The following is a 26,443-nucleotide window of genomic DNA, read 5'->3' as shown; positions in this document are numbered from 1 at the left end:
CAATTGACATTATTCTCCAACTTGCCATTTTCACTTGTATTGAATCTAAATTAGAGCTACAAAATCGTCCTTTCTTCTCTTTGATTTCCATGACTATACCTCCAAGACACTCGTCAACCACCCCTCATCTTCCTCCACTAGAGCTTTACCTCTCTTCTCCATCCCCTGAATCTTCTTCACAACCCTATTTTCCCAGATATCTTCTAATCCCCATCTGGTAGCTGCATCAGATCGCATCATACCTTTGATTACGCTGATCAACTCCTCCGACAGAAGGGGTATCGATGCGTCCGCCGTACCTCCCTCATTAGCGTTTGAGTTGGCTGGATGTCCAATCGAAGGTCGGAGCCGATAATGCTCGGTCAGATCAGAGAAATCGTCATGACGAAGCTTGATCCATCCTTCGCCATCTACAGCGAGCCATCCGTCAGCACGTTGTCCCACAAAGTCTTACAGATTGGGTAGGATATAGACTTACTGCTTGGAAGGACGACGTTGACGGCCGCTTCGAGAATGACCATTCCCAGACTGAATACATCCGCTCCTTTTCCGATAGGCTCTCCGCTTAACGCTTCAGGACATAGGTATTCTCTATCGCCTTCGAACTCCCTATCAATGATCGGAGAGGGTATCAGATCTATCGAACTACTTCCGTTCTGCTGTTTCTCATCTGGCGTCACAGCCATCACCGAGCCGGACGCGGAGTCGGAGTTGGAGTCGGAGATGGGCACGGAAGTGGAAGTTTGCCAGATGAATCCCCCTTGATCGTCTTTCTCCGGTAATGCCGGACTAAGTCCCTCGAGTATTCGCCCTTCGGAATCGTTCGAACAGATCACTGCCATACCAAGATCGGCAATGACCAATCCGCCATCCCGATTGATGAGTATATTCGAGGGTTTCAGATCGAGGTGTAAGAAATTGTTCTCGTGAATATGCTTCAATCCAGAGGCTAATTCGATAAGTGATTTCCAGACTCGTTCCTCGCCTAATCCACCAAAATCACCTAAGAGTCCGAGGAATTTCGAAAGATCTCCACACTCGCTCAAGCTAGTCCGAATGAATAATCTTGAGGAACTCTCCCAGGAATCGATGTACGTGACCACGTTTGCGTGGGGAGTGAGCGATAGTTGTCGGAGGATGGATACTTCTTCCAGCTGTCTCAAACGATTTTTGGCACCCGTATATGGTTTTCCAGCTTTAACAGCGAACAATTTCCCGGTCGATTTTTCGCATACTTTGAACACTTGAGAGAAGGCTCCGCTGCCCAGATTCTGAACGACTGTGAAATCCTTGTCTAATCGCGTAGTGTGACGCGCTGATCTGATTTTCTCGGTACCATCAAATAAGTTGATGGAAGGTAGCTGAGTGTGCGCTGGTGTTTCGGGAACAGTATGGATCGAGGCCGAAGCCTTGAAGCTGACAGCCAACATCGGGTTGGACGCTCTTGCCAAAGGTCCTCTGTCCGCCAGATGAGAATTGGAGATCTGTCGGACTCGAGCGGGCTTGCTGCGCTGATTCTCGATGGCAGAAAGCTCCACGGGATCAGCAGAAGTGGATGAACCTGAAGGCGGCGGGGTAGAGATTGAGGCGGATGATGCGAATGGGTACAATATGTGAGGACCTGTCGGCGAAGGCGTGGTGACCCCTGATCCGATTGGCGTGACTGTAACAAAATACGCTCAGTCAGCAAGCGGCTGATGGAAAGAGAAATTACATTACGCACGTTGTAACCCAGGCTTCGTCGGGGTAGCTGGACTAATTCCGCCTCGAGCTGATCTATTGCTATCGGACCTCATCATATCTATACTTCCTATCGATCCACTCGCAGTGAACATTTGGCTGCCTTTCCGCCTAAGACCCCTGGTCTTCTGAGCATTTTTGATATACGCAGCATTACTGTTGCTTGTCGAGTCGGTAGCGGTACTAGAAGAAAAGCTGGTCGAGGTCGAAGTCGCGGTAAGCGGTGGTCGAGGGCAAAACATCGGCTTGATTGGTGAGACGGGGCTAGGAAGTTCGATAGATCTTGTCAAACCATGTTGAATCGCAGCCTGTTCCCTTTTTATCTCTCCTACTGGCTCGCTCTCTACTCCTCCGCCGAACTTTGGGATCTCGACTCCAGGTAGGCCAGATTTCTTCTTCACCAGACCGGTCGAGGCGAACGCTGCTGGGGAAGGCTTGATATCATCAAACAGTATATGCGTAGGCGTATGGAAAGCGGAATCAGCCGATAAATGAGAGGAAGAGGAAGCGGAATGATTAGCCGGAGCGGTTATACCCCTTCTCAGAAGCGGTCTCATTTTAGCGGGACGTGGTCCACCTGTTTGATGGGAATTAGGTGTCACAGCCTGTTGGCCGGTGATAGTTTTACTTCGAACCAAGAAAGCAGACTTGCTGGGTGGTCTAGCACTTGTTGACGGCGATGCGGGTAGTGAAGGGTTGACAAACAGGCTTGTCGATCCGCGAGCCGAGAAAGGTCGCGACGGCGAGGTTTCGATGTCACCACTTGAATCGCTTGACAAAGATCTCGAAAGGTCTATACTGTATTCCGCAGTTCCTCGGACATAGGTTTGACACGAGCCTCTTCGGATACCCAGCCCGATGCCTGCGCCCATTGACGCATCGTGGTCCCCTCCTTCCACTGGGTTCCTAGTCGATGTAATTGAGCGAGTTTTGTTCCACAAGTTTCTACTCTTCCCGCGCAGAGAGCCTTTATTCCAAGATGCTTCTTCAGTATCGGTAAGCATATCTTCGTCTACTGGCTCAACAATGCTGCGGCGAAGCGATTGCTGCGATACCTTCTTCAAAAGGCGAGGAAGAAAGCTGGAAAGGGGTGATCGACCACTCTTACCCGGCGACGAGGGGAGTTGATCTCGATGAATGAGGTTGGAATGTGGGGAAGTGCTAATATGAGGCTTTCGCAATGCGTTCTGGCCAGCTGACCGAGGCAGGGAAGGCCTTGTGTTTTTCTTGTTGTTTCGGTCAGAGCTGGCAGATGCATCCCTAGCCTTCGATGGTATCTGCAGTGGGATGTGATCGTTGGGTCTGGCGAACAGCTGTCTACTGGGCGTTCCGATCTGTTCGTCCTCTTCGTCTAGGCGGTATGAAGGATCATCCCATATCGTAATTATGTTCGGTCTCGAATGTTGTTCCATGGAACTCCTAGCGAGGGAAAGAAGCGAGGCCGTACTAGCACCACTGCCGCTTAGTTCGTCCATCGAAGACGTTGATCCGTTCGTTCCCCTTCTCAATCTTCCACTGCCGGTAGACGCTTTCGGCAATCCCTCCATCAAGGTTTGCTTGCCTTCTTTGGATCCTCTCCGTAGAAGTAACGTTGTCCCAACGTCGTGTTCTAACCATTCCGAATCGGGTGCCTCGAAGGTGCTTTCCGATGCGACTCGCTCAGTCATTGCAACTCTGTTGGCGTGCAACGAAGGAGAAGTGACCTGATAGGTGTAGCTACCCCTTGCTGTTTTAGAGGAAAAGGGGCTTCCGAGAAAAGAAGATAATTGAGGAAGAGGGGCAGTGGCGGGATATGTGAGATCTTGAGACGAACCCGTTGAGGGGGTCTTGTTTCTGATGAGACCTGTCGGCCGGGAGTACGAAGCGGGCTCGCTAGGTGAAGCGAGAGATGTCTGCGTTGGTAGGGGTGGAGTTCTGAACTCATCTTGACAAGCTTCCGGAGGCGATGAGTGCGAAAGGGAGAAATGGGATAATTCTTTGGATAGCTGTGTTGTGGGTGAGCAGAAGTCAGAACCAGTCATGTCCCTCAGTTTTCCCAGCCAGAACGGGGATCTTACCAAAGGAACCGACATTTCCCGCCTTCTGTCGCTGCTGGAGTGTCGAATCTGAGGTGATCCTTCTACTAATCTCCTTGCGACAGTGGCTCTCGGCTTAGCTCTCGACGGTCCAGGCTGACTGCCAGATCCTGAAACACTTGTTTGGTTCAGGAAGATCGGTGAATGCGGTGAAGGGGTTGATTTTGCTCGTTTGTACGATCGAGGCAGAGAGGAAGTGGAAGGCCGGGATGTGTGATAAGAAGTAGTAGACTGCCGAGGGGATGGCGTGAAAGATGGCGGACCCATAGACATGGTAGGTGCTATAGGTGTTTCCAGCATCTTCGGTAGGGTAATCAATGCTGCTGCTCGCTGCTCGATTGAAGGAGGAAGGGACTGTCGGATGAGTACTGTTCTCGTGGGAATAGGCTGACAGGAAGCTAATTTCACTGTCGGACCGTTGAATAGCAATTGAAGCCTGTTCAACCCATGTTCGAGCGGATGGTTTTGAATGAATGGAAAGTCTGCTCAAGGGGAGTTGAGGAAGATGAGGATGATGACGATGAATGTTTTTCCTATTTTAATGTTTTTTGAGTTTATGCACGCGTAAGCAGATGCTTAATTGAAATGTAAACAAACACACACAGACACACATGCAGGTTGACTGGATCGGAAAACCCTGAATCTGCTACTACGTGCCTGAGAAACCGATGATGCCAACATTCAGGGCAAAAGAAATCACACGGGTCGGAGAGTGTTTGTTGCGTGCCTATTACCCAAAGATCCAGTAGTTGCTTCCAGCCTCACGCCTTGTCGCCCAATATTCACTCCACGCCTATACCGTGTACCATGTTATTTTGGGTTCGAGCGAGAATCAACATGAAATGGCCTTCAACGTTTGATCACTAAGTAAAACAAAACAAGTCATCAGAGTCCATTTACCCAATCTCACTGTACACAATACATACAAAATGCCTCCTCGAAGTAAGTTGAAAGTCCGCGCATGGTGAACTTGTTGTGGACCGATACTGATTGCATATGGAACGCAGAATCAGCTGCTCCAGCTTCATCAGCAAAACCAGCCTCTAAGGCTGCTTCCACCAGTAAACCCGCTTCAAAGGCTGCTCCGGCCAGTAAACCGGCTTCCTCAGCCAAACCCGCTTCTCGACGTGGTCCTGCCGCCAAAGAAGCTACTCCAGCTGCAATCCCGCCTCCCATCGCTGAGAACGGCGACTTGCCTAATGGAGATGCGAAAGAGCCCAAAAGAGCTCGAAAGGCTACTTCGCCGCCTGCGGTCGACGAGCCAGTAGCCAAAAAGGGCAGAGTCGGCCAGCTAGTCGCAGAGGTCAAAAGGGGTAGAAGAAGATCAAGCTTGGGTACCAGCTTCAAGAATGAACTGCCTACCATCCCACGTAAGCTTTTATCCTCTTTTCCAAATATCAAAACTTCAGGATATCAGCTTATCAAGCTTTTGCAGCAACCGCATCGCCTCATAACGCCCTTTTCATTTGGGGAACTGGTGATATGGGTCAATTTGGTTTAGGGCCTGACGAACTAGATGAAATTCCTCGACCGAAACTTCATTCATGGTCAGTAGCACGAATGTGTCCATTGTATCTTTGAGCTGACTCTTGCTTTTTGTGCAGGTTTGAGGAGGAAATCGAGGACGGCAAACTCAGTAGAGATGGGAAAGAAGGCAGTGGTGGCTTGGAAGCTGTCGCTTGTGGTGGTATGCACACTCTAGCTATCGACGAAGCTGGACGAGTGAGTTCTGATCATTATCAATTAATGACCTGGACTCGGCTTTTTCTGACATTCGTTAACGTTCCAGGTTCGATCATGGGGTATCAACGATAATGCTGCACTGGGAAGGATAACGACAAATGTCGCTGATCCCAACAACCCAGAGGCCATCATTCCCAACGAAGACCTGGAAACAGTGCCTCTCGTGGTAGGAAGTCTTGAGAAGGAAGGATTCAGAGCCGTCAAAATCGCTGCTGGAGATAGTGTCAGTGTGGCCATTTCTGATAAAGGTGAATTGAGAGCTTGGGGAAGTTTCCGAGTGAGTCGATAGTGTACATGCCAGGATTGTACGTCGTAATGTTGCTGATTTGCTACCGGATCTTAGTCGAATGAAGGTGTATTAGGATTTGACGGTGTTCCTGGCCATCCAACCTTCCAATTTACTCCTATTTCATTACCAGTCTTCTCCAAAATCAAAATCGCCGACGTTTCTTGTGGTACAGACCACGTCTTAGCATTGACCACCACAGGACACGTGTACGTATGGGGTAATGGACAACAGAACCAATTGGGTCGAAGGGTTATCGAACGACGAATCAAGAACTCTTTAGAACCCGAAAGATTAGGTTTGCGAAATATCGTTCTGGTAGCTGCGGGAAGTTTCCATTCTTTCGCAGTAGACATCCACGGTGTAGTCTGGGCTTGGGGTTTGAACACGTTCCATCAAACGGGATTAGAAGGTCGATATGCCGAACAGGAAATGATCATCACTCCTCAACAAGTCACAGCTCTCGATCCTGAGAATCATAATGGCTCCAAAGTCATCCAGATCTCTGGTGGTGAACACCACTCATTGTTCTTGTTTGATAATGGAGAGGTATGGGGTGTGGGGCGATCAGATGCGAACGAACTGGGTTTGAGTGAAGACCACATCGCCTTTGAGGGAATCAAAGAGAGAAGGACAAAGACACAAGAGGAAAGAGAAGATAGAGTCACTGAGAGACAGAAGAAGCTGGATGCTTTTCTCCAGAGCAATAAGGTCGATGAGAGTTTGAAGGAGAAGTTGGAGATGGAGTTGGGTGAAGCTCAGGCTGCTTTGAGGGTACCGATGGGTGAATATGTACCGGACCCCGTACGAGTAAGTCTCACTCTTCGTCTTGTTTCCATCGGCTCAACCGACGGTCCGCGTATGGCATCAAGCTGACTGATCACCCATTCAGATCTGCTTCCCGCCAATTCCCGAATCATACGAAGTAGTCCCTCCTTTCCCAGCATACACAGACTCGAAACCCTCAGATAATCCCATAGCCAACATTTCAGCCGGTACGCGACACAACTTGGCAGTCTCGAAATCTGGTCATGTGTACGCCTGGGGTCTTGGTAGTGAGTATAAACCCTTGAAGCGCGTCTGATCAATTGGCTACTCATGAAAAACGAGAGCGCTGATTCGGTGGCATCTCACACAGACCAAGCTCAATTAGGTTTAGGAGCAGATACTGAATCCGCCGAAGTACCTTCACTGGTTCGAAGCAAGGTCAGCTAACCTTTTCTCGCCAACGAAAACGGAAGATAAGCTGACGACCTGCATATCTAGTTATTACGCCCATACTCTGCCAAGATCGCTTCTGCGGGTGGTCAGCATTGCGTTTTGTTAGCTACCAAGAAGGAGGAGTAGGTCACCACACGGTCTTCACACGAGATCAGAACTTGGGTACCATGAGGTTGCGCTCGAACGGGATCTTGTCGCTGTAAAACGTTCATCGCCCAGATATGGTTAATGACACACCCCTTGCTAGACATGGTGAATCTCCAATAATGAAATAGGTTGATATCATCTATACGTAAATACAATGAGCATCATCTTGTATATATGACGAATGTGCCAAACATATTGACGACCAGCCATGGGCGTGGCGTGTCAGAAGTACTCTCCAACTAAAGCCGATCGCAAGAGATGACCCAATCTTCCTCCAAGTGTTTCCAATGCCCTCCAACGCCATTCCAAACTTCTTCAGCTTCCCAGATCCAATCTCGTGTAAGCGGAATATTCTGGACGTGTAAATTGCACTACAGTATACAGTATATGTATGTATTCACATGCACAATGAGCTGAACATCTTCTCTACTGTACTGTATTACCAGATACCAAGGGAGCAAGCGATACAGTGTTTTGAAATCGAAATCAAACCACTTACAGTCCATACTTTGGGGGAAATACCATTCTCTATATCAATGCGCCATTGCTGATCTCGAGGCTCATCGTCGTCATCGCCTCCACTGAAATTGAAGGTGAGAATGCGCGATTCGTTCTCGTTGATGATCCAGCCTGGCGTATCGTTTTTGTTTTTGTTTTTGCTGGTGGTCGTGTCTGTAATGGTGATTCCATCGCTGGCGAGGTTCGTCAGATTATGCGATGCTATGGCGGCGGCGGTATACCCCATGAGAAGAGCCGTCAAGGCTAATACCACCGTCTGGGTGTGGATCTGGAAGAACATTGTCTGAGTTGGCTTACGGCTTACGATCGTGTGATTGTGATTCGAGTACAACTACACCAAAACGGGTATACAGTGTTATACAGGTACCTACGCAGGCTTGTGAAAGACAGGGTCACACAGGAGAAGAGAGTCACCTTTCATATATCAGGGCAGAGTACATTTCGTTTCTTTGTCGAATGTGTGCATAGATATTGAGATAATCCATGTGTGGTAAGGTGAAAGGATTTCACACGCATATGGTACTTGTTTCAATAGCTAGACAAGTCAGGGGGATCGGTACAATAACTTAATAATCGCCTCATCTGTGAGCGTTATTGGGGCAGAGTGAAGCAGGATCCTCTGATGATTGGCGATACAGTAATTCGATCCGATCGGCAAATCAAAGGAATGTTGAAAAGCAGCCCATCAATTACAGTACTGTATTGGTTGATCGAGCTGTGATGTACAGTAGGTCCTTGCATCATCTCTCCACGTCGGTCGTTGGCTTGTCGCTTGTCGCCTGAGCCTGAGTCCTACGTGGATGCGTGTACAGTACAAGATTAAGCTTCGACGTTGGCATTGAACAAATTTAGTTTCTGCATTATTACAGTATACTTGCGAAAAATCAGACGTTCATTCATGTTGGTGTCTATATACATAGAGGTATGTACTGTATACATAGATCACAACGTCTAGCTAGTCCGACATCAAACATACCGTACAACCTCCTTCTACTCTAATGTATGTAGATACAGTACGCCATGCCAAAGGCCCGCTGGCTTGCATTACGCAGGGGAACAAGTGATAGTTCAAGCGTCTTCTACCCATGAAGCTTTGTCGGCGACTTTCGCAGCGTCCCAAGTATCTTCTTTGGTCAATGTACCATCGGTGGTCTTGAGGTTGCACTGTTATATGTTCAAAGTATTCAGCTCGTTTCATCATATAAGGTTACAGTATGATTGGAATCAAAACCCCGAATCGGTCCGGTCCACCGATCTAGCTACTTGCGCAATGCAGCACAATCGCAAGGAGCACGGCAGGAGTACAGTATACAGTATACAGTATACAGTATGATATGATATGGTCTCATATGACAAGTGAGCTATTTTTTGAGAATGATATGTTTGACGAAGGGGTTGCGAGAGGTAAATGACTCACATCATAGTATGGGGTTCCGTCCGGAACCACGGGCGCAGGGAGAGTAACTTGGAAATCTAGATTAGAGGTGATAGTCTTGCTTTCACCATCTTTGATGACCCATTCGTCCGCCCCAGCCCCACCAATGACTCGGACATCTCGAGCAGTCTTGATGGTCACGCATTAGCGGCCATGGTGGTGGCAGCAAAGGCCAAAACGGTGACAGTGGCACCGAGCGATCTGGACAGCATTTTCAATTATTTGTTACTGATCTGAAGTGGATTACCGTACGAGTACCGGATGCAGTGGTTGTCAGTTGAGAGTCAAAGGTGTTTCCAGACACGGTCGAGGGGAACGTACTGAACTACTTCGACAAATTGAGGTCTCACACAAACAATGATCAATTGAGCTTTCTTAAGAAGAGCAAATAGAGTTGACTTGTTGGTCATGGGAAACGAACCGGCCAGATCGATGAATCGCCCTTTATATATGTAGTATAAATACAGTCTCTTCAGGCTAAACTATGCCGCAGGGATGACCTCGGTATTCAAGCAATCCCGTTGCAGATCTCAAGAGGAAACAGGAGGACAAATGTCTGATTGACACTATAATCGTGTCTCGTCGATCAGGAGCTATCCGTCAAACTCAATCTTGTGTGGATCTGAAAGGAGGAAATATGAGTCTGCCACGTCAGTGCTTTGTTCAACAATGTAATACCGACTTCCACTGAAAAAACAAAAAATCGTCAAATCGCTATGCGTTCCACGTATGATCACAGTACATCGCAGACAAAGCACATATGTATGTAGACCATTCGCTCATCAAGCTAGACAAGGGAAAAGTGAACGGCAACAGCTGGATACCGTGAGACGACCGTACTCAACGTGTAGACCTGCCAGGGACCCAAATACGCTCAGCGTCTACTGTGCCTGGATGCACTCGAGATGTGCTGAGATCTCGTCGCGATGGTGCGATCAACGATGCGCATGCGCAGAGATATACGGGCAGATCCGAAGAGGCTCCCCTTACATGAAGACTGCATTGGACATATGACGCACGCCTGAAAATACCTACTTTACACTACTGTATCTTTCTTCTTCATGTACAGCAATCTTCGTCTATATGATTCTTGATTGCCCGAAAAGCATGTGGACCCAACACCTTCTGTGCATAGTCACGCGCCAGACCCTCTCTATAGGACTGTGAAACAATGTACAGTAAACTCTCTGGCGAAACCTTATGAGGTATGGAAGAGCACTGAAAGGCGGAACACAAGGAATGGTGTACCCGTGCTCCCTCCATGGCGATGTTCTGTCCGTCACTCTTTTAGTAACACCATGCAAATCTATACCAGTACTCATTCAAAAAGGCTGGAAGACAATTGCGTGTGCTCGATCCACGCAAATGTCAAGATAAAGCAGCACAACGATACATCACATCAAAGATACTGTGGTCAACGCGTCGATTCGAAATCTACTGCTTAGAAGCCCTCGAGAGGCATTACAGCGACGGAAGCGCTACTCAGATGTCGTCTGACACGGGAGACATCGAGTCATCAGCGAAGGCTCCTTCTTTCTCGCAGTGTAGCTTCCAGCCAGCACTAGTATCCTCCTTATCGTAGTAACGTTCCCCGGAGCTGAGCTCTTTGATAGGACCTAGATCAATGGTAGAGGTGGCGGTAGGGGTGGAGGTGGCAGTCAGGTCGCACTGCATATTCTAGGGGCATCAGCTCAAAGGCTTCACTCTCGCAAGGGTAGCTCTCGAGTAGATTTACTGACCATAAAGTATCCCGGGATTGACCCGACCTCGTGTGTGATCTCGAAGCTCTCCACTTTCTGATCGGCTGTGAAGGTGACAAGATGAGGCTTGTCGTTGTTCTGGATCTTCCAGCTGTGATCTTTGGCTTCTACCGTGAGGTCTTGAGCGGGCTTGATGTTTATACCAAAGTCCGCTAGGACGGTTGATGACGACGCAAGAAGGATTAAAGAGAGAAAGAGGGGCTTAGGAAACATTGTTTGGCGTCCTACATGAGTATTCGAATGAAAGAGTTTACTCGAGTATCTATCTTGGGTATGGTGTAGCAGACTCGTCGGTTTGGCTCAAATTTAATCTGTAGGTCAGTCGAGTTTCAAGGCCAAAGTGAACTAGCTAATGAGCAAATAAGACACTTGGCGGCATCTTATCAAGCTTATATATCATATTCTCGGTAGCCCGGCGCACACGCTAGCAACAGCTGTCTTGATGATCAAACAAGCTGATCCTGAAAATGCAAATGTGGATTGACGATCATTGAACACAGTTCAGAACGGAAGGTCCACCAAGTGACATATCATGCAGTAGTGAATTGATCAGGGGCAGAATGGATACACATTCGCTCGTCGATTAGGAGAACGAAAAGAGGGAATAGTTCTATACGAATCCCTGGATGGATTTCGGCGTCATTGGGCGATCAGATACGGACAGTGTCTCTAAGGAACAAAGGAGATTACGAGACAAAGGGAATTGCTGCAATATCATGCAAGTCGAACCTCCCAGTCACGTTGAACAGACCTAGGTTGAAGTGGTGATAGAGCAACAATCGTAGGGGACACTGCATCCGCAAAGCTAAGTCGTTTGATGTTCGGAAGCGGATACATTCAGGTTATGTGTTCCAACGAGCTCATTCAGCACAACTTCGTAGCCGCTCAGATTTATGAATGTCATAATACAGAATGTACGGTCAACAGTATAATACTAGGCATCCTTGAGGGATTCTGGATCCTGGCATAAGGCAGCCCAATTATCTTCGTGATGAGCGTATGATCCTGGCCACTTAGTATCTTTGATATCTTTCATATCCCACCTATACATTGAAGCAGTGGGCTTGATATCCACAACTCCTACAGTACACTAAGACCCGCTCTAACGGTCAGCCAGAAATCCAAATACATTCGTATAATGTACAGAGAATTACTCGATTTTCACTCACATCAACAGTTTTGGTGGGTTTGGCACCCTCATAGATTGTAGCTTTGAACGTTTCCGATTTGTGCTCTTCCTGGAGCAATATTGGGTAGGTTTGTTCGTCCTTGATCTCCCAGTGTTTCTGCCCTTGTGCATTCTCGTCAGATGCTCCGAGGCCTTTAGCTCCCTGAATTACGATACCAAAGGGCTGGGCAGTTGCCGACAACACAAGGGGGACAAAGGCGAATAGTAGCTTGGTAAACATCATTGTGAATACACTCAATGGGATGAATGTAGTCAACACAGTACGTTCACTTCGAAGCTGTTCTAAACAAATTGGCCGTGCTGTAAAACGGGATGAGCGCTCCGATTGACCTCTTACATATATATTTGTCTCGCCCCGAAATTAGCAGAGATGATATCAAAGGAAAATATGACGTCTCCCACTCTGTCGGTAATGGGTCACAAAGGACGGGTCGCCATTATCCCCTTTAATTATCTCAGATGTGATCGCCCCTACAGTACTCTTTTGTATACCATCTGTGACGTCAAGCATCCACTTGATACACTCGGCAGATTCTCGCTGCATCGCAAAGATACTCGGTCCGCGCGAGACGGTCCTGCGGTTCCTTGATTCAGGAGCTCGAGCACTGTGTGTCATATTGCAAGTATCATTCGACTTCTGATAAGAGAAATGATGCCACAATCACTACAAATGGCATCACGCTTGATCGGCTCCAAAAAGGTCATTACTACACGTTGGGTACGGAGAAGTGAAGACTACGGCCTAAGTCGATGATCTCCCACCGCTGGTTCGGCGTGTGGCAGATCGTACAATCAGACTTTCTTGTAACACACTATAGACAGCGTATCATCCCCCTTCTTGACCTCCTTCGTGAAAGGCAGGGTAACGGCCTCTCTAAGTGCAAGGAGGTCAAACTCGTAAGAGACACTGTAGCCGGGTCCCATGCCAATAGCGCACTACGTGGCAGACAGAAGTGTCAGAGTTTAGCCAGGAACTGCATTTCCCTCATCATGGCTGGAGACAGAAGAGCTCACCTCTGCTGGAGCCCTCCATGAGGTATATTCGGAATTGGTTACTTCGATGAAGTAGTTTCTGTGATCGTTGGCAAAAATGATGTCTCGGAAGAGCCCAGATCTATCGAGCGTCTTGCCGTCTACCGTGGCTTTGAGGCCTTCGACACCTTGCACTCTGACTACACCTGGTATAGGATTGTCCCAAGCTCGAGCATTCAAGTCGTCTCTGGAAACAAGGGGGGTCGCTGGATCTACTGGCGCAGCCAGAGAGGTGATGGATAGGGTAGTGAAGATAAAGACAAGGGCTTTGTACGAGAACATAATGTTACTAAGAGATCGATTGAAATTAGGCGGTATGGATGAGTCGAAGTAAATGTACCCAGGTCAATACAGTGCACAGCTGAAATACACGGCGGAAATAGTTCAGAACATGAAGCTTCCCGGCACGATATATACAGCTGTTTTCAGAGAGTATTACAAGAACAGAAATCATGGATGGTGGACTGACAAAGGAACTCGCCAAGCGCAATCGAGGCAATTACCTCTGACCCCTTCAATGGGGTCGAGGGGAGCATCCCTTTCATTGATCTGCTGAATGCATTACCCCTTACATCCTCCTACTTGATCATATTGCTGCCCTCATACTCTGAGCGTGCAAGGAATTAGCCCATCTCACAGAAATGGCGAATGAATTGTTCCGCGAACCATCCGGCTTTGGTGTCCGTAATAAGGGAGGATCAAACGATACAAGCAAGGCTTGACGATCCAAATGATTGTACCCCTGCTTTCAATCTGGAATTCGATGAAAGGAATGAAGGGTGACCTTAATCCTGATTGATCGCCATGTAAGTCTAGAAAACGATTGGGATGGGACAATCCAGTGTAGCGAGGAACGAAGTTGGCGTTCGGTTCGCTTTGTTCAGCGAGGCCGGTTGCCACTTGAGTGGCTTCAGAGTACCTGATGAGGTACGCTGAAAGACAGTAGAGCGAGACTCGGTGTATATGACACAACAGAACTGTGCATGCTATGTACGGAGTACAGATAAGATCGCGACTAGTGCTACTCTGGAGCGGCTTGTTGCCCAGATTCTAGCTTGACTCCAGATGAACCCTGATCCTTTTCGTAGCAAACTATCGATAAAGTATCGTTTCCTTGGGTGCTGTCCCTGTTATAAGGCAGCTTGTCCGCATGTCTCAAATCCCTCAAGTCGAACTCTGCGGCTACACTATATCCCGGTCCCATTCCCAAAGCGCACTTTGCCAAACGTTATTGTCAACTCTGGGACGTCTACAGTGAACGACGAAGGGCGAAAAAGGGTGGGAGTGATATCGTGACTCACTTCTATGGAGCGATCCCACAGCTTGTCTTCTATCTCGATGAACTCGTTCTTGTGGGTCTTGGAGAAAGTGATTTCTTGGTTGCTTCCGGAACGATCGAGTGTTTTGCCTTCGACAACAGCTTTGATACCGTCAACCCCGTGGATCCGCACGACTCCGGGATCGGTCTTTCCCCATTGCCGATGCTGCAGTTGCGGAATTTCGATACGACTCGAATTGTCATTCGCCATGTCTTTCCTCGCCGCAAGGCCAAGGGACATACTGTCCGCGAACGCGGGTGCAGCCCAAGGCGCCGACGAAGAGGGTCACGAAGAGACAGGCGAGTTCTTTGGGTAACATGGTCTCGCAGGTATGTCTGGCGGTCAACAAAAGGTTGCTCTCCAATATTGTACAGTAAGAACGAGCTGTTGAAAAATGAAGCAAAGTTTTATTGAGATGCAATCAGCGGCGAAAATGCCTGTATGCAATCAATCGCAGACGCCCATACGGTATGCAGGTGATGCAGATCAAATGAAAAGTGGATTGCATGTCTAGACATAGGAAGTAACGATTGACAAAGATAATTGCCATTAACCCTTCCACCGGGCTGAGGTACGACGTCCCTTTCATCAATTTATGAGATTGCGCCTGGGGATGTACGACAGGATACGACAGTATGGATGACCTACCAAACATCAGGCGCAATCCTTTCATTTGACGCTCCTAGTACCTTCCCTTGAGAGGCCAGTTCCTCTGAAAGCAATCTGTTCCACAACGCACGAAGTCTGGAATCTGAGGGCAGGGGTGGCGGACTACATCGAAACACTCCGCAAGCTGATCCTGGTCCATGTGTATTTTCATATTTGATGATCCATTATAATCCCTTATATATCCTTGTATGTATGCTAATGACCAAAATGTATTGAAAAAGAGAAAGAAAGGAACTATGCAATTCTAGTGATACAGTAATTTTAAGCCTTCAATCGCCCATGATCCAACAATATCCGTGATGAAATCTCGCTACCAGCCAAACGTCTCAGCGTGGAAGTCCACTACTACACCACCTTTCCAAACTTCTTTACTATCCATCTCCACTTTCACCCCATCTTTGACAGCTTCCAATAACGATATAGGCCCACAACACGACACATTGACTCTTCCTCCTCGTTTCTCCACTCCAGCGCCTTCCGCTTCTTTGCTCGAGAGTTGCGTGTGCGATTGGACGGACTCGATGATATCCCTGATAGAACCTTTGATATCCGCTCTACCTTCGTGCCACCTCACTAGACCTTCCAGACCTTCCGCAGATTTTTTACGCAGTTCTAATTCCGCCATTCCTATCGGTCCCTGAGCCATCGATTGTCTCCTTTCTTTCGGATCTTCAATCTGGTTAATTACAGAGATCGATTTACGCAATTCTCCAGGAGACGTATCTGTGAGCTGAGTGATCTGCTTGAAGGCCATAGATGGAGTCGTAGGCCTAGAGATCTCTTCCGGGAGATTCATCTGTACGGGTGAGATAGGTGAGGGCGTGGTGAAACTTGCCATGGAAGCTGCTGAGGAGACCGTAGAGGATCTTGACATCTCCGGAGCGCCAAGTAGACCGCTTGAATGAACTGTTGTCAACATCGTTGGTCTCTTGGGTCTGTCTAATCCCCTCTCGGAAGAAGACGACCCTAATAAAGATTTTGGAGTAGAGCGATCAGCGATTTGTGGGGTAGGCATGAGGATGGACGAGGGTTTAGGTGAAGAAGGTCGGATGGACTCGGCAGCCTGGAGTGGTAGTGATTCTCTTCGATGAATCGAATCTCGCTTAGCAGCTAAACCGTACAAGAGCGGTATTGACCTTTTCCTCTCGCCCAAGTGATACGTAGACGCATTGGGGGTACCGGGAAGAGAGGTCGACAGAGATCCCGAACGAGACTGAGGAAGAGGCACATTCTTAGGTGATCCCGTCCTGCTGATAGGCGATTCTTCCGAAATTGATATTCGCTTTTGTCTAGGCATGGGCAGATCGTCCGAAATGGATATTTGCCTCTGTCGAGGTGGTGTCCCGTGCGCGGGCAGTTGTATACTAGAAAATGAGTCTCTGTGCCAAGCGAGTGATCCTCTTGAATCTCGACGACCAAGCGCAGCGAGCGGTGGGGTGGTAGGCGATGGTGGTCGATAGTCAAATGGATCAACTTCGTCAGGTCCAATATCTCTATTTTGATTGTTCGCTATGGATCCACGAGCACCCCTTTGAGTCTCTTCAGGCGGGGTGTCGATAGTCAGGGCTTCAGGCATGACAGCCGTCGATCGGACCCCATCGACAGGTGTAGGCTCTTTCAACACAATTTCCAATTCTTGCGCCTCAGGTACAGCATAAGGAACCAGTGAATCCTTCTTGATTTGCTGCATACCGGGATTTTCATTGTTTCCTCCGAAGACGGTATTGTCTGCGTATCCCTCTGTCCAGTTGAAAGCGGGTATAGAGGGTCTTCTCTTTTCTTTCGATCGGTTGACTGGACCTTCGCCCTCGCTCTCACCATCACTGACAGCGTGACTACTTCTCCTTGGATTTTTCGACGGACCGCCGAAATTAGAAGAGCTGAACGAGCCGAACAGCCGATGTTGTTGTTTCCGTCTACTATTCTGCGATCCCTTTGATCCTTTTGACCCGTCTGAAGCTTCCGAAGGAGCCTCTGATTTCGCCGCTTCGGATCGACCAGATTCCGAGGGCATCAAAGAACCCCTTCTCGTTCCAGCTTCTGTGCCTCCCGCTCGGAAGATGGATCCGCCGGTCCAAGAAGCCCAAGAGAAAGTCGACATGAATCTACTTCTTCTCCTAGTTCGAGTGGATCGTTGTTGCAAGTACGCTTCGAAATCGCCATTGGGTATATCGGGTAAGGTATTATGGGTGAGGGACAATTTGGGTAACAAGTGTCGAGTGACATGCACGTGAATATTGATTGAGAGGTCGGGTGGTAAATCGTTCACATGATCTCGTAGGAGAGGGGCGATCCATTCGAGGTGTAATCTAGATTTCACCATCCATACAATCGAAATGAATTTCACCCTACTTCTACCTTCTCGAATTTCTCTGAGGATCTGAAGTAGATTGGAAACCGCAAAGGAAATACCCGATCCACCTAGACGAACGGAAGGATGCATTTCAGCATACTCATCTTACATCTTGTAATGCGAGGTAGAAACGGACATACCGGAAAACATGAGAACACCTTCGTAACCTGACATATCAGATTTTTCACCATAAGGCCCTTCCACAGCAGCAGTGACTTCCACATCCAACCTATCATCAATCGCTAGACCTTTTGCCTTTTTCTCCGCATCGATTTTATCTTTCATCCGTTTCGTAAACCCATCTCGGACTCGCACTATAAATGCCAATTCTCCAGCTTCGGCACCTTGGCCTGGTCTAGCTGGAATAGTCGATGCCGTGAAAGGATGTGCTTCCCATGGTAATCTTGACATTCCAGGCATGACCACATAGAAGTGATGGCCTGCAGACCAGTTTAGGTGTTCCGATGGACTGGTGAATCGCAATAAGAGGGTCGAGGGGGTCAACAACGAGATCGTAGCTTTTGAAGGTATTTCAGAAGCGGATAAAGAAGGTCGGATCCAAAGTTTATTGAGAATTACTAGGCGGAGTACTCGAAGAAGTCGGTCTGCTGCCCAAAGTGCAGCTCCAGGCTACAAAGCATAACTAGAATTAGCATGAAACTAACGCACGACACCGGGCTTCGCGAACCACTCACATATATCCACACGTCCATCGCGCGCCAATGCATGACGAAAGCAGCCAACATAAGTGCCACCAGGACGATATGCATCACCAAGAAGAATTCGAATAGCTTTCTTCTGAAGTACGGCAAAGACAGCAGGGAAAGCAAGGTGATGGCAAAGGTACCGGTAAATCCCTAGGCACGTCGTCATGTTGATCAGCTCAATCCACATTTATGGTATCGACCGTATTCTCCAGTGCCTGTGCCTCGTTATGGAGCCAGCGGATTGACTTACCCATTTGGATATGGTTTTTGACCACACTTCCGCATTCCAACCGTGAGTCAACCTCCAATGTCCGCCTGCATGTATCCATACTCCCAACAGACATAATTTGGCTGACGCTCGGTGAATGTAGTTCAGTCGGTCATATGGTATGCCGGTCAAGACTACCCGTAGGCATACCCCCGCGTCAGCTATTGAACGAGATGCTGCGATGCTTTGAAAAGAGATTGGAGGAGACGTACAAGAGATGAGATTGTTCTTCCCTGCCAGAGCGATGATCATGGGCACTTGCGCTACAGCTAGCCAAGCCGCTTGATTACACCAGGTCAAAGTATCCCAGCCGGCTAGAAAATCCCAAGGTACGATTAGTCCAGCAATTCACAGTGCAAGAAATTTCAAGCAGTTCGATCGCACTCACTTCCGTAGAAACACAGAATCAGGAAACCTAGCGTATATCCCCATGTCCAAAACATCTCAGGCGTCCCATAAGTCTTCTTATGTATCTTTCGAGCTTTGCCAAAAACCTTGTACCGTACAGTCTTACGGGGTACAGTCACTCCTGACAAGTAAAAGTACTTCTCCGCCATAACGCTTAAAGTCCTGATAGACCGATTCAGTCGACCCAGTCTATGCTTCTCTATTTGATCTTCGACATCGTTATCCCTCGACGGCTTTTCTATGCTTGAATTTGGCGAGCCCGACGACGGGGTTTCGACTTCATCGCTGGTAATCGCCAATGCCTGTGATTGGGTCGGGGCACTAGGCCTTTTGTTGGGGCGGGTCAAGAACTTGTAAAATTTCGTCGAGAAATTGATGATTGTCAGAACCCCTATGATTATGGAAGTCGTGTACCAGTAAAGGTATCCGACAGGCTGTGAAAGTCCCATCTTTGCCTATTCGTCGTTCCCGTTGAAGAGCGAAGGCGTGGAGAGAAGTATGGAAGGAAGTCGAAGTGTTCTGGTGTCACAGGAAAGGTCCCATCGAAGACACCTGTTGAGCCTGGATATCTCGCTGGCACCAGAACAAGAGCAAACGCAAGAGCGACTATCGGCCAAGGCGAAGAGGATAGAGGAACGCTGGAATCCGATAAGCAGGTACAGCTAGGTCCAAGTCGATCAAATTGAATTGATCGAAAGGAGGTATGTGTTGCTTTATGTTATGTCGATACTACTACGAAAGAAAGGAAGAGAGATAGAGATAAAATTAGAAAAGCATAAAATCTTCACGTTAGTTGACACATGAACAAGTAAACTCATTCATTCGCTAAGACAGCTAGCTGTCTCCAGCTCATGGTGACAGCTGCCGAAGTGTCATTGTTTGGGTCTCGATAGCCAGAGAGGTAGGAAGTGTAGTACTGTATTTCGGATCAAGTAGCTACGGACATGTCTTACCCAAGAAATTTACGTGATTCACAGGTAAGTTGATCCGGTTCCTTCCCTGTTCCCTGCGCACTTCTGGTAACGCAGCACCAGCGTCGTAGACCATATCCAAGCCAAGACAAGACAGGACGAGGTAAGGCTAGGAGGGAGGACCGGCATCGGTCCAACGTAATCCCTCTGCAATTCCGGCTGAAGCGGCTATGAATAGCTGCAGCTGAACGTCTAATTGACTTTTAGCCTCAACTCTATAGGTCAAAGGTTTGTCTCTCTTGTTGATCAGGGTACGAGTAAGACTTCCTCAGGACTTGAAGGATCGGCGGAATGGTCGTACTCTTTCAGTTCCTTTGTCTTTCCTTTTCTTGACCCTTTATTCCCAGGATCGCAGGATGGCATTCACGGGAAGCAAGGCATGGCGTCGATGGATTAATTCAAATGATATCCGGACTGACGTCAACAACGTGATGTATAAGCTTTACGCAGTTGATCCGTCCCAAGGCGCAGAAGGGAGGGAACATCGTCTTTTGGATTGAGTAAGTCCGAGACAACCCATCTTCAGGAGAGTCCCAGAGGGCAAGGGAGGAGGAGGGTAAGAGCGAGTATTCTTCGAGAGGGAATGAACAGGGAATGAATAAAGTTTTGTTGATTTAGAATGGCTGAATGGATGATCAACGTTCGACCGGATCAGGTAAATTTTAAGTTTGGTCAACAAAACATAACAAACCGAAGTGATCGAAAGGATCCTGCTCGGAAAATCGGATAAGTGCCTGACTTCCGGCCCTTTCCTTTGCGGATCCGGGAACGCTGATTGTCGCAAGCCTACCCTGCTTGCCCGGACCACGCGCGCCTTACAGCAGCGGGTTGTTGTCGCGTGGGTTGACTGTATTTAGGATTCAAACTTGTGGTAAAAAGATCGGGCTGGACTCTGCATGATAACGTAATAGAAGACAAAGCGAGTAATGAATGACTGAATGACTCACCCGGTCGACCATAAAAGAAGGATCCATCAGCAGGCCACATCGCATAGCCTATATAGCGCAGCAGATAGCATCCACAGTCACAGTCACAGGCAAGGACCATTGGGGATGGCATCCATTTCAATGACTTGCAACTCTGCAGTCCATACTTGAATAGCAGATTGTAAAATCATACCTCGCACAGCGTTGGACTACATACACGCGTTGTGCCAGTAATTCTCAAGTTGAGTAGCCCCGCAATCGCAAGCGCGCATCAAGAAAACACAGGAGAATTCACCACAACGACACATTCACGATCAAGGGAACACACACCGTCTCAACATTTGAACGCTGTAGAGTACTGTAGCACCATCAAAAGGTGTCAGACACGACCAAAGCCGAAGTCAAGTGCCATAACGAAAGAACGAAACTCGACGAAGACTAGAAATCTGGTCTGAAACGCCTGTTTACGACCAGAATCCTACTCACATACATGCACGACACCGCTTTGAGGACCAAACACCTAAAACAAGACATACACAACCCATCTTGTCGACAAACGCAAGAGATTGGTCTCACCCATCCTTAGTCTCCTTTTTCCCTATTCCTGCCCTACCCTGCTCTACCCTTCCTTTGATGGTCCTATCATCATCTACATACACGCTTTCAGAAATTGAAAAAATTCGACTCGCCAATCAATCCTCACTCACGATACACAGCATATCATGTCGACCACGATAGCGTCGTCCTCTGATGTCAATCCTCCTCAATCACCTGTCGACAGTCAACCTGGTCCGTTACCCACACCTCCATCGATACATGATCAAACAGTATCACCCTCCACAAGCGCCGAACCGTCAATAGTACGTCGACCGACACTGCAATTCCCTGCATTGCATCTCGGATCCTTTGATACATTATCCATTTCAGGTACTCCTCCTCTGCCTCCCACCCAACATCTCTCATCTTCCTCTTCGCACAGTCGAACAAACAGTTCCTCCCGACCGGACTTTGGTGTTAAAGGCAAAGCAAAAGCAGTCGATGTAGATCCGAGTGCGTCTTCAGGAGTTCAAGCACGGGATGAAACTAGTCAAAGTCTGAGCGCTGAACCAACCCGTTCCTCGTCACATTCATCACGTTCTTCGTCTCATCGCTTACACAAAGGCTCGATCCCACCGCCACTACCTCCTCCTACGATGGCCTTGCCTCCACTCCCCACTTTATCACCCATATCACCTATCAAACCCCCTTCCCCGTCCTACCTTCAGTCAACAATGTTCCAACCTCGCTCATCATCCTCATCTTCTTCGTCATTGGGTCAGCAGCTGCCTGGCGAAGGCCGTCGAGAACTACCTACCGTACCAGCTAGGGGTAGAACATTGGGCCATTCCTTGACTATACACGTACCCGGACCGCTCACACCTTCTCCATCCGATCAAGAAGGCAATCCCATACCTTCCCCTATACTCAAGCATTCGCCTGGTGTCGCCAGGCGGCGGACTGTCGTTGAGAATTCCAACGTGAATTTAGGATCACCAGTAAGGGTATCAGGTTTTACAGGAAACATGACACCGCCTAGAGATTCAGATTCATCGCCCACTCGCAATGCAGACAACAAGTCACCGCCCATCGAAAGGGGGTCAATTCTCATGCCTCAACCACGACCCAGCCCAGCAATCGAACAAAAGTCCACATTCGACATCACGCCCCGTCCTTTAGAAAAGAAACGATCTTCAGCGGACCTGAAGAACACTTCGCCCACTTCTCCAACTACCAAACGATCCTTACCTCGTCCGCCTAAGATAGATACATCACTAGCTGCAAAGCCATCCACTTCCGACCTGTCAACAAATATACCTGCAAGCACATCACTGTTACAGACCGCTCTTCCTACTAATATCGCCACCGCCGCTCATACCGACCCATTACAAGCACCCGCAATCCGAACACAGCCCACACAGATACCTGGCGATGCACAGGCGAATCTCGCTTTGCCCGTCACCGCCCCTGTACCTTCTTCCTCCTGGCCACCATTGAATATCAACCTCTCGCCGACGACAGCCAAGGCTCCACCTCTTCTGTCTCAACCTGAACCGACGCCGAAACAGACCGTGTACCAGAAACACCAGGCCAACAAGTCGGCTTCGTCTTTGCCCGTTGTAGCTGGCCTAGCCGACGCGGGACCTTTCGCAGGTGCCTTCACTAGACCCATCCAAGCTGGAGCAGGGCCCACTGCAAACGGTCTAGGCCTGGGAAGACCGAGTAATCAGGTTGCAAACGGGCAAATTAGAGGGCCTAGTGGGAAACCGCAGGAGGAAGTCTGCTTGGAATGCATGATGCGTGATAGAGATTTGGCGGATGTCATCGTCCAAGGTGAGGGAATATGGGAGAGGGAAAGCGATGGAGATTGGCGAGATCTAGAATGGCGCGAGGTAGCTCTTTTGAAATCGCTGGGAGCGCAGGAAGATCATGCGGTTTACAAGCAGCTTTTCAGAGCAGCTGATGAATCAATCGAAGATTCGGATTCTACAAGTTTCAGTCCACCTTCGACTGGTAATTCAGTGGAAGATGCGCAATTGCGAAGAGAATTGGATGCAAGAAGGAAAAGAAGATCGCTTTTGAGAGCGAAAAAGAGAGAAGCGGACAGGAGAGTTGCGGTCGAAGTTGGGTGGAGAGGCCATAAGTGGGAAGAAGGTGATGCTGGGGAAGGTCTACCGAGAGGATTCAGAGGAACCAAAGGCGGCAAATTGACTGAAGAAGGAATTAAAGGTGTCATGACTAAAGTGAGTGCCTTATCACACTCTCATCGCAATGACGCTAAATGTATGCCGTCATGGTAGTTCCCCTCCGCTTCTGCGCATCGATATCAGACGCTTCAAGGATATCTACGTCAGCAGTGGCATCTGGTTCAAGAAGTTAGAGCTGAAGCACAACGACTGGGTCGGTTCCCCTTCCCGGACGAGATCGTTACCTCCTCATCGACGGTGTCCAGCCACGAGGGCGCACTCATGCCGCGTAGTACTCAGTCCAACACCGCGATACAGAATCAGCCATATGGTAGAGAAGGTGTGTACACTCCTGTCCGAGGTACACCGACTCTATCTGTCGTCCGGCCAAGTCCTTCGTCACCGGCCAATTTGACTGCTCTTGCCAATCCTCCACGAGCCGCACCTCTCCAACGACCTCTAACCCACTTCCTGCCCGATCGTGAACCTTCACTCGGTGCGCCCCGAACACCCATCTACGCCTCACCTATCTCAGCTAGTACGCGGGGTCGACATGGCAAACAAGGCTCGTCACCCGGCTTACTCGAACGCAGCCCACCGCCCGGTACATATGACGAGAGCAACGAAGAACTTTGGTCACCTGCTGACGAGCCGGGCGCAGGCCTCAGACCCTTCTCTTTCGCCGTCAGGGCAGGAGCGGGAGCAGCAGCAGGCAGTGATGGACATGGAGGCCGACGAAGTCTGTGGGGCAGGTTTGGCGGAAGTGTTACGAGCTTATTTGGGGGTAGTCAGAATGGCAGTGGAAGTATGATGGATATGCAGTAAGTCAAGTCTAAAGCGTTGCTAATGCTCCTGCTGACGCTGTGTTATCACTCCAGCCTCGGCCTCGATAATGATCGAAGAAGTCGAGCTTCCTCATACAACGTCAATCCATACCCTCGAGCAGTCTCGATGGCCTCCCCCACACGACCATCGTTTTTCAGTCGAGATTCCCGATGTTCATCCGATATCAACGTCAATGAAATGCCTAGAATGTCTCGGGCGATTAGTCATTCTCGATTATCCCAAATGCGACTAGACGATGAAGGTGACGAGGCCGATGAAAAGCCAAAGAAGAAAGGTATCAAAGGGTTCTTCAAGAAGATGAAACCGAAAACATCCAAATCGAAATCTAGATCCAACTTGTCTGCTAGATCAGAAGACCAATACCGAGGAGAAAGAACTGAACAACCTCTCCCTGATACACCGCTAGCTCCACCGCCACCTATCTCGTATTTGGTGGGAGGAAACAGGAAACACACAAGAGACAGAAGTGGTTCATCTTCGTCTATGCTTACTGACGGTCAAGATTCGGTTCAAGGCGGTAAACGATATTCAGCCTCACTGCCGTACGGCATGCGATCTGTCTCTGCACCTATGAATGGTACCGCCTCATCTTCTGGTGGCAGCTTATCAGCCAGTCCTACCAGTAGCAAGTTCGCTACTTCGGGTCCCGGCAAGAGAGAAAGCTATGCATCAGGCAGACGCAGAACTTCGTTCGGCGTGAATGAAATGGGGGAACAGCAGCAGCCATTCGGGATACTGGAACAGGACAGAGCACATTCCGGCATGGAGATGCTCAGTAATAACGTCAATAGAGGGATGGGAATTTACTCCACCAGTCCTGATGCGATCTACGACGAGCCTTCAAGCATGTATCGATCGAACAACATGGGGTATCCCAGCGCGAACTTCACTGGCGCCAATAACAGACCGCATAACAAGACGACTTCAAGTTTATCCAATTCAAGCGGGACGATGGCTATCGAAACTCCACCTCCAGCTATATGTAACCCCTCAGCCTTCTTCAATCAGCAACAACAACAGATACATTTATCCCAGACAGCTTCACATGGTGCGGGTGAAAAGCATGGGTCAATGACGAGGTCCCAAAGCGGCCAACTATCACCGAACAGGTTCAAGAATCTACCGCCTCTTCCACCTTCAGACCCAAACGGCAACATTGCAATGGCAGCTTCTCCTGATTCTTTCGCGGCTGCTTTCCCCGATCAAGAAGTGAACCTGACCGGGTCCAATGATCCAAAGTATCTTGCTTCATCTGGTGGATACCTTCCCCACGTATCAAGCGCTAAGATCGATTTCTCAGCTTCTAATCCTGTCGGGTCACCTAATTCGGTCGGATACAACCAACACCCACATCAGTATAACGGTAATGGATACCCTCAACCGCCTCAGCTATATGTCAATACCCAGAATCTAGGGTCTGCCCACCCTCCTCGAGCGATGACTGGCGGAAGAGCCTCTTTCGATCAACCTTCGCCTCGAGCAAGGGTAGGCGCAGGACCGAATGCGAGAGCAGTGAAGACTATGTACGGGCAGCCGATGGCTGAAGATATGGGTTCAGCGCCGACTTATGGTATGGGCGTGGGAATGGGAAAAGACGTTGAAACGAGGAAGAAAAAGGGGTTGAAAGGGTTTTTTGGAAGTAATAAAGCTGGACGAATGGCTTGATTCGGGTTTTTCGTTGCCGCTTGACAAAGTTTGCTCGGATAACTTTGGACGCTGCACAAATGGACAACACAGATACTCTTACAGAATGAGTTATTCAACGATATCATTCTTGATGCTCTTCGTATATTTAGTATGATACATATTGTAGCCATATTATTTCTTGCTTAGGCGTAGGCGCATGCTTCTTGCTTCTTGCTCATGAATATGCATGAAGGACGATGATTTATGATCTGAGTAATCGGTTGGAGAGTATTTCCAATGGTATTTCAGTCTTGCCGTTATGCGGTTAATTTGGTTCGTTCATTCCGTGACCTCCACTAGAACCGTCCGGCAATTGACAATTGGACGTTATTTGACGATGTTCAATACTTTATCTCCTCTTGAACCTCTATTCAGACCAGACTCAGATCGCAATCACCCTTAACCATATTGAGTTCCCTT

General features: G+C 48.6%; 10 protein-coding genes across 10 annotated transcripts; 2 read left to right on the top strand and 8 right to left on the bottom strand.

The window, feature by feature from the left end:
- Window positions 1-93: 93 nt before the first annotated feature.
- I303_106171 (uncharacterized protein) lies at window positions 94-4,115 on the bottom strand (the record flags this gene model as incomplete). The annotated part of the gene is made up of 4 exons (XM_065969320.1): window positions 94-410; window positions 479-1,663; window positions 1,724-3,725; window positions 3,798-4,115. The coding sequence occupies 4 exons, from the start codon at window positions 4,113-4,115 to the stop codon at window positions 94-96; spliced, it is 3,822 nt and encodes a 1,273-aa protein (XP_065825392.1).
- A 629-nt stretch (window positions 4,116-4,744) lies between these two features.
- Window positions 4,745-7,191, top strand: I303_106170 (uncharacterized protein; the record flags this gene model as incomplete). The annotated part of the gene is made up of 9 exons (XM_018409472.1): window positions 4,745-4,757; window positions 4,823-5,185; window positions 5,251-5,362; window positions 5,420-5,537; window positions 5,605-5,835; window positions 5,902-6,654; window positions 6,737-6,899; window positions 6,983-7,050; window positions 7,111-7,191. The coding sequence occupies 9 exons, from the start codon at window positions 4,745-4,747 to the stop codon at window positions 7,189-7,191; spliced, it is 1,902 nt and encodes a 633-aa protein (XP_018261745.1).
- Window positions 7,192-7,451: 260 nt separating this feature from the next.
- On the bottom strand, window positions 7,452-8,011 carry I303_106169 (uncharacterized protein; the record flags this gene model as incomplete). Its single annotated transcript, XM_018409471.1, has 2 exons — window positions 7,452-7,583; window positions 7,712-8,011. The coding sequence occupies 2 exons, from the start codon at window positions 8,009-8,011 to the stop codon at window positions 7,452-7,454; spliced, it is 432 nt and encodes a 143-aa protein (XP_018261744.1).
- Window positions 8,012-8,799: 788 nt separating this feature from the next.
- On the bottom strand, window positions 8,800-9,378 carry I303_106168 (uncharacterized protein; the record flags this gene model as incomplete). The annotated part of the gene is made up of 3 exons (XM_018409470.1): window positions 8,800-8,895; window positions 9,149-9,295; window positions 9,352-9,378. 3 exons carry the CDS (start codon window positions 9,376-9,378, stop codon window positions 8,800-8,802), a joined length of 270 nt encoding a protein of 89 aa, XP_018261743.1.
- A 1,270-nt stretch (window positions 9,379-10,648) lies between these two features.
- Window positions 10,649-11,139, bottom strand: I303_106167 (uncharacterized protein; the record flags this gene model as incomplete). The annotated part of the gene is made up of 2 exons (XM_018409469.1): window positions 10,649-10,834; window positions 10,906-11,139. The coding sequence occupies 2 exons, from the start codon at window positions 11,137-11,139 to the stop codon at window positions 10,649-10,651; spliced, it is 420 nt and encodes a 139-aa protein (XP_018261742.1).
- Window positions 11,140-11,860: 721 nt separating this feature from the next.
- Window positions 11,861-12,338, bottom strand: I303_106166 (uncharacterized protein; the record flags this gene model as incomplete). The annotated part of the gene is made up of 2 exons (XM_018409468.1): window positions 11,861-12,016; window positions 12,096-12,338. The coding sequence occupies 2 exons, from the start codon at window positions 12,336-12,338 to the stop codon at window positions 11,861-11,863; spliced, it is 399 nt and encodes a 132-aa protein (XP_018261741.1).
- A 569-nt stretch (window positions 12,339-12,907) lies between these two features.
- On the bottom strand, window positions 12,908-13,429 carry I303_106165 (uncharacterized protein; the record flags this gene model as incomplete). Its single annotated transcript, XM_018409467.1, has 2 exons — window positions 12,908-13,051; window positions 13,130-13,429. 2 exons carry the CDS (start codon window positions 13,427-13,429, stop codon window positions 12,908-12,910), a joined length of 444 nt encoding a protein of 147 aa, XP_018261740.1.
- Window positions 13,430-14,168: 739 nt separating this feature from the next.
- Window positions 14,169-14,706, bottom strand: I303_106164 (uncharacterized protein; the record flags this gene model as incomplete). Its single annotated transcript, XM_018409466.1, has 2 exons — window positions 14,169-14,363; window positions 14,449-14,706. The coding sequence occupies 2 exons, from the start codon at window positions 14,704-14,706 to the stop codon at window positions 14,169-14,171; spliced, it is 453 nt and encodes a 150-aa protein (XP_018261739.1).
- Window positions 14,707-15,445: 739 nt separating this feature from the next.
- I303_106163 (uncharacterized protein) lies at window positions 15,446-19,320 on the bottom strand (the record flags this gene model as incomplete). Its single annotated transcript, XM_018409465.1, has 6 exons — window positions 15,446-17,556; window positions 17,629-18,118; window positions 18,184-18,345; window positions 18,446-18,597; window positions 18,676-18,777; window positions 18,852-19,320. The coding sequence occupies 6 exons, from the start codon at window positions 19,318-19,320 to the stop codon at window positions 15,446-15,448; spliced, it is 3,486 nt and encodes a 1,161-aa protein (XP_018261738.1).
- A 2,170-nt stretch (window positions 19,321-21,490) lies between these two features.
- I303_106162 (uncharacterized protein) lies at window positions 21,491-26,002 on the top strand (the record flags this gene model as incomplete). The annotated part of the gene is made up of 3 exons (XM_018409464.1): window positions 21,491-23,548; window positions 23,606-24,312; window positions 24,370-26,002. The coding sequence occupies 3 exons, from the start codon at window positions 21,491-21,493 to the stop codon at window positions 26,000-26,002; spliced, it is 4,398 nt and encodes a 1,465-aa protein (XP_018261737.1).
- Window positions 26,003-26,443: the final 441 nt, after the last annotated feature.

The sequence above is a fragment of the Kwoniella dejecticola genome, chromosome 7 (genome assembly GCF_000512565.2).
Source record: "Kwoniella dejecticola CBS 10117 chromosome 7, complete sequence".
Classification (NCBI taxonomy): domain Eukaryota; kingdom Fungi; phylum Basidiomycota; class Tremellomycetes; order Tremellales; family Cryptococcaceae; genus Kwoniella; species Kwoniella dejecticola.
Note: the sequence above shows the minus strand (reverse complement) of the source record. Positions and strands in the feature narration are given on the sequence as shown.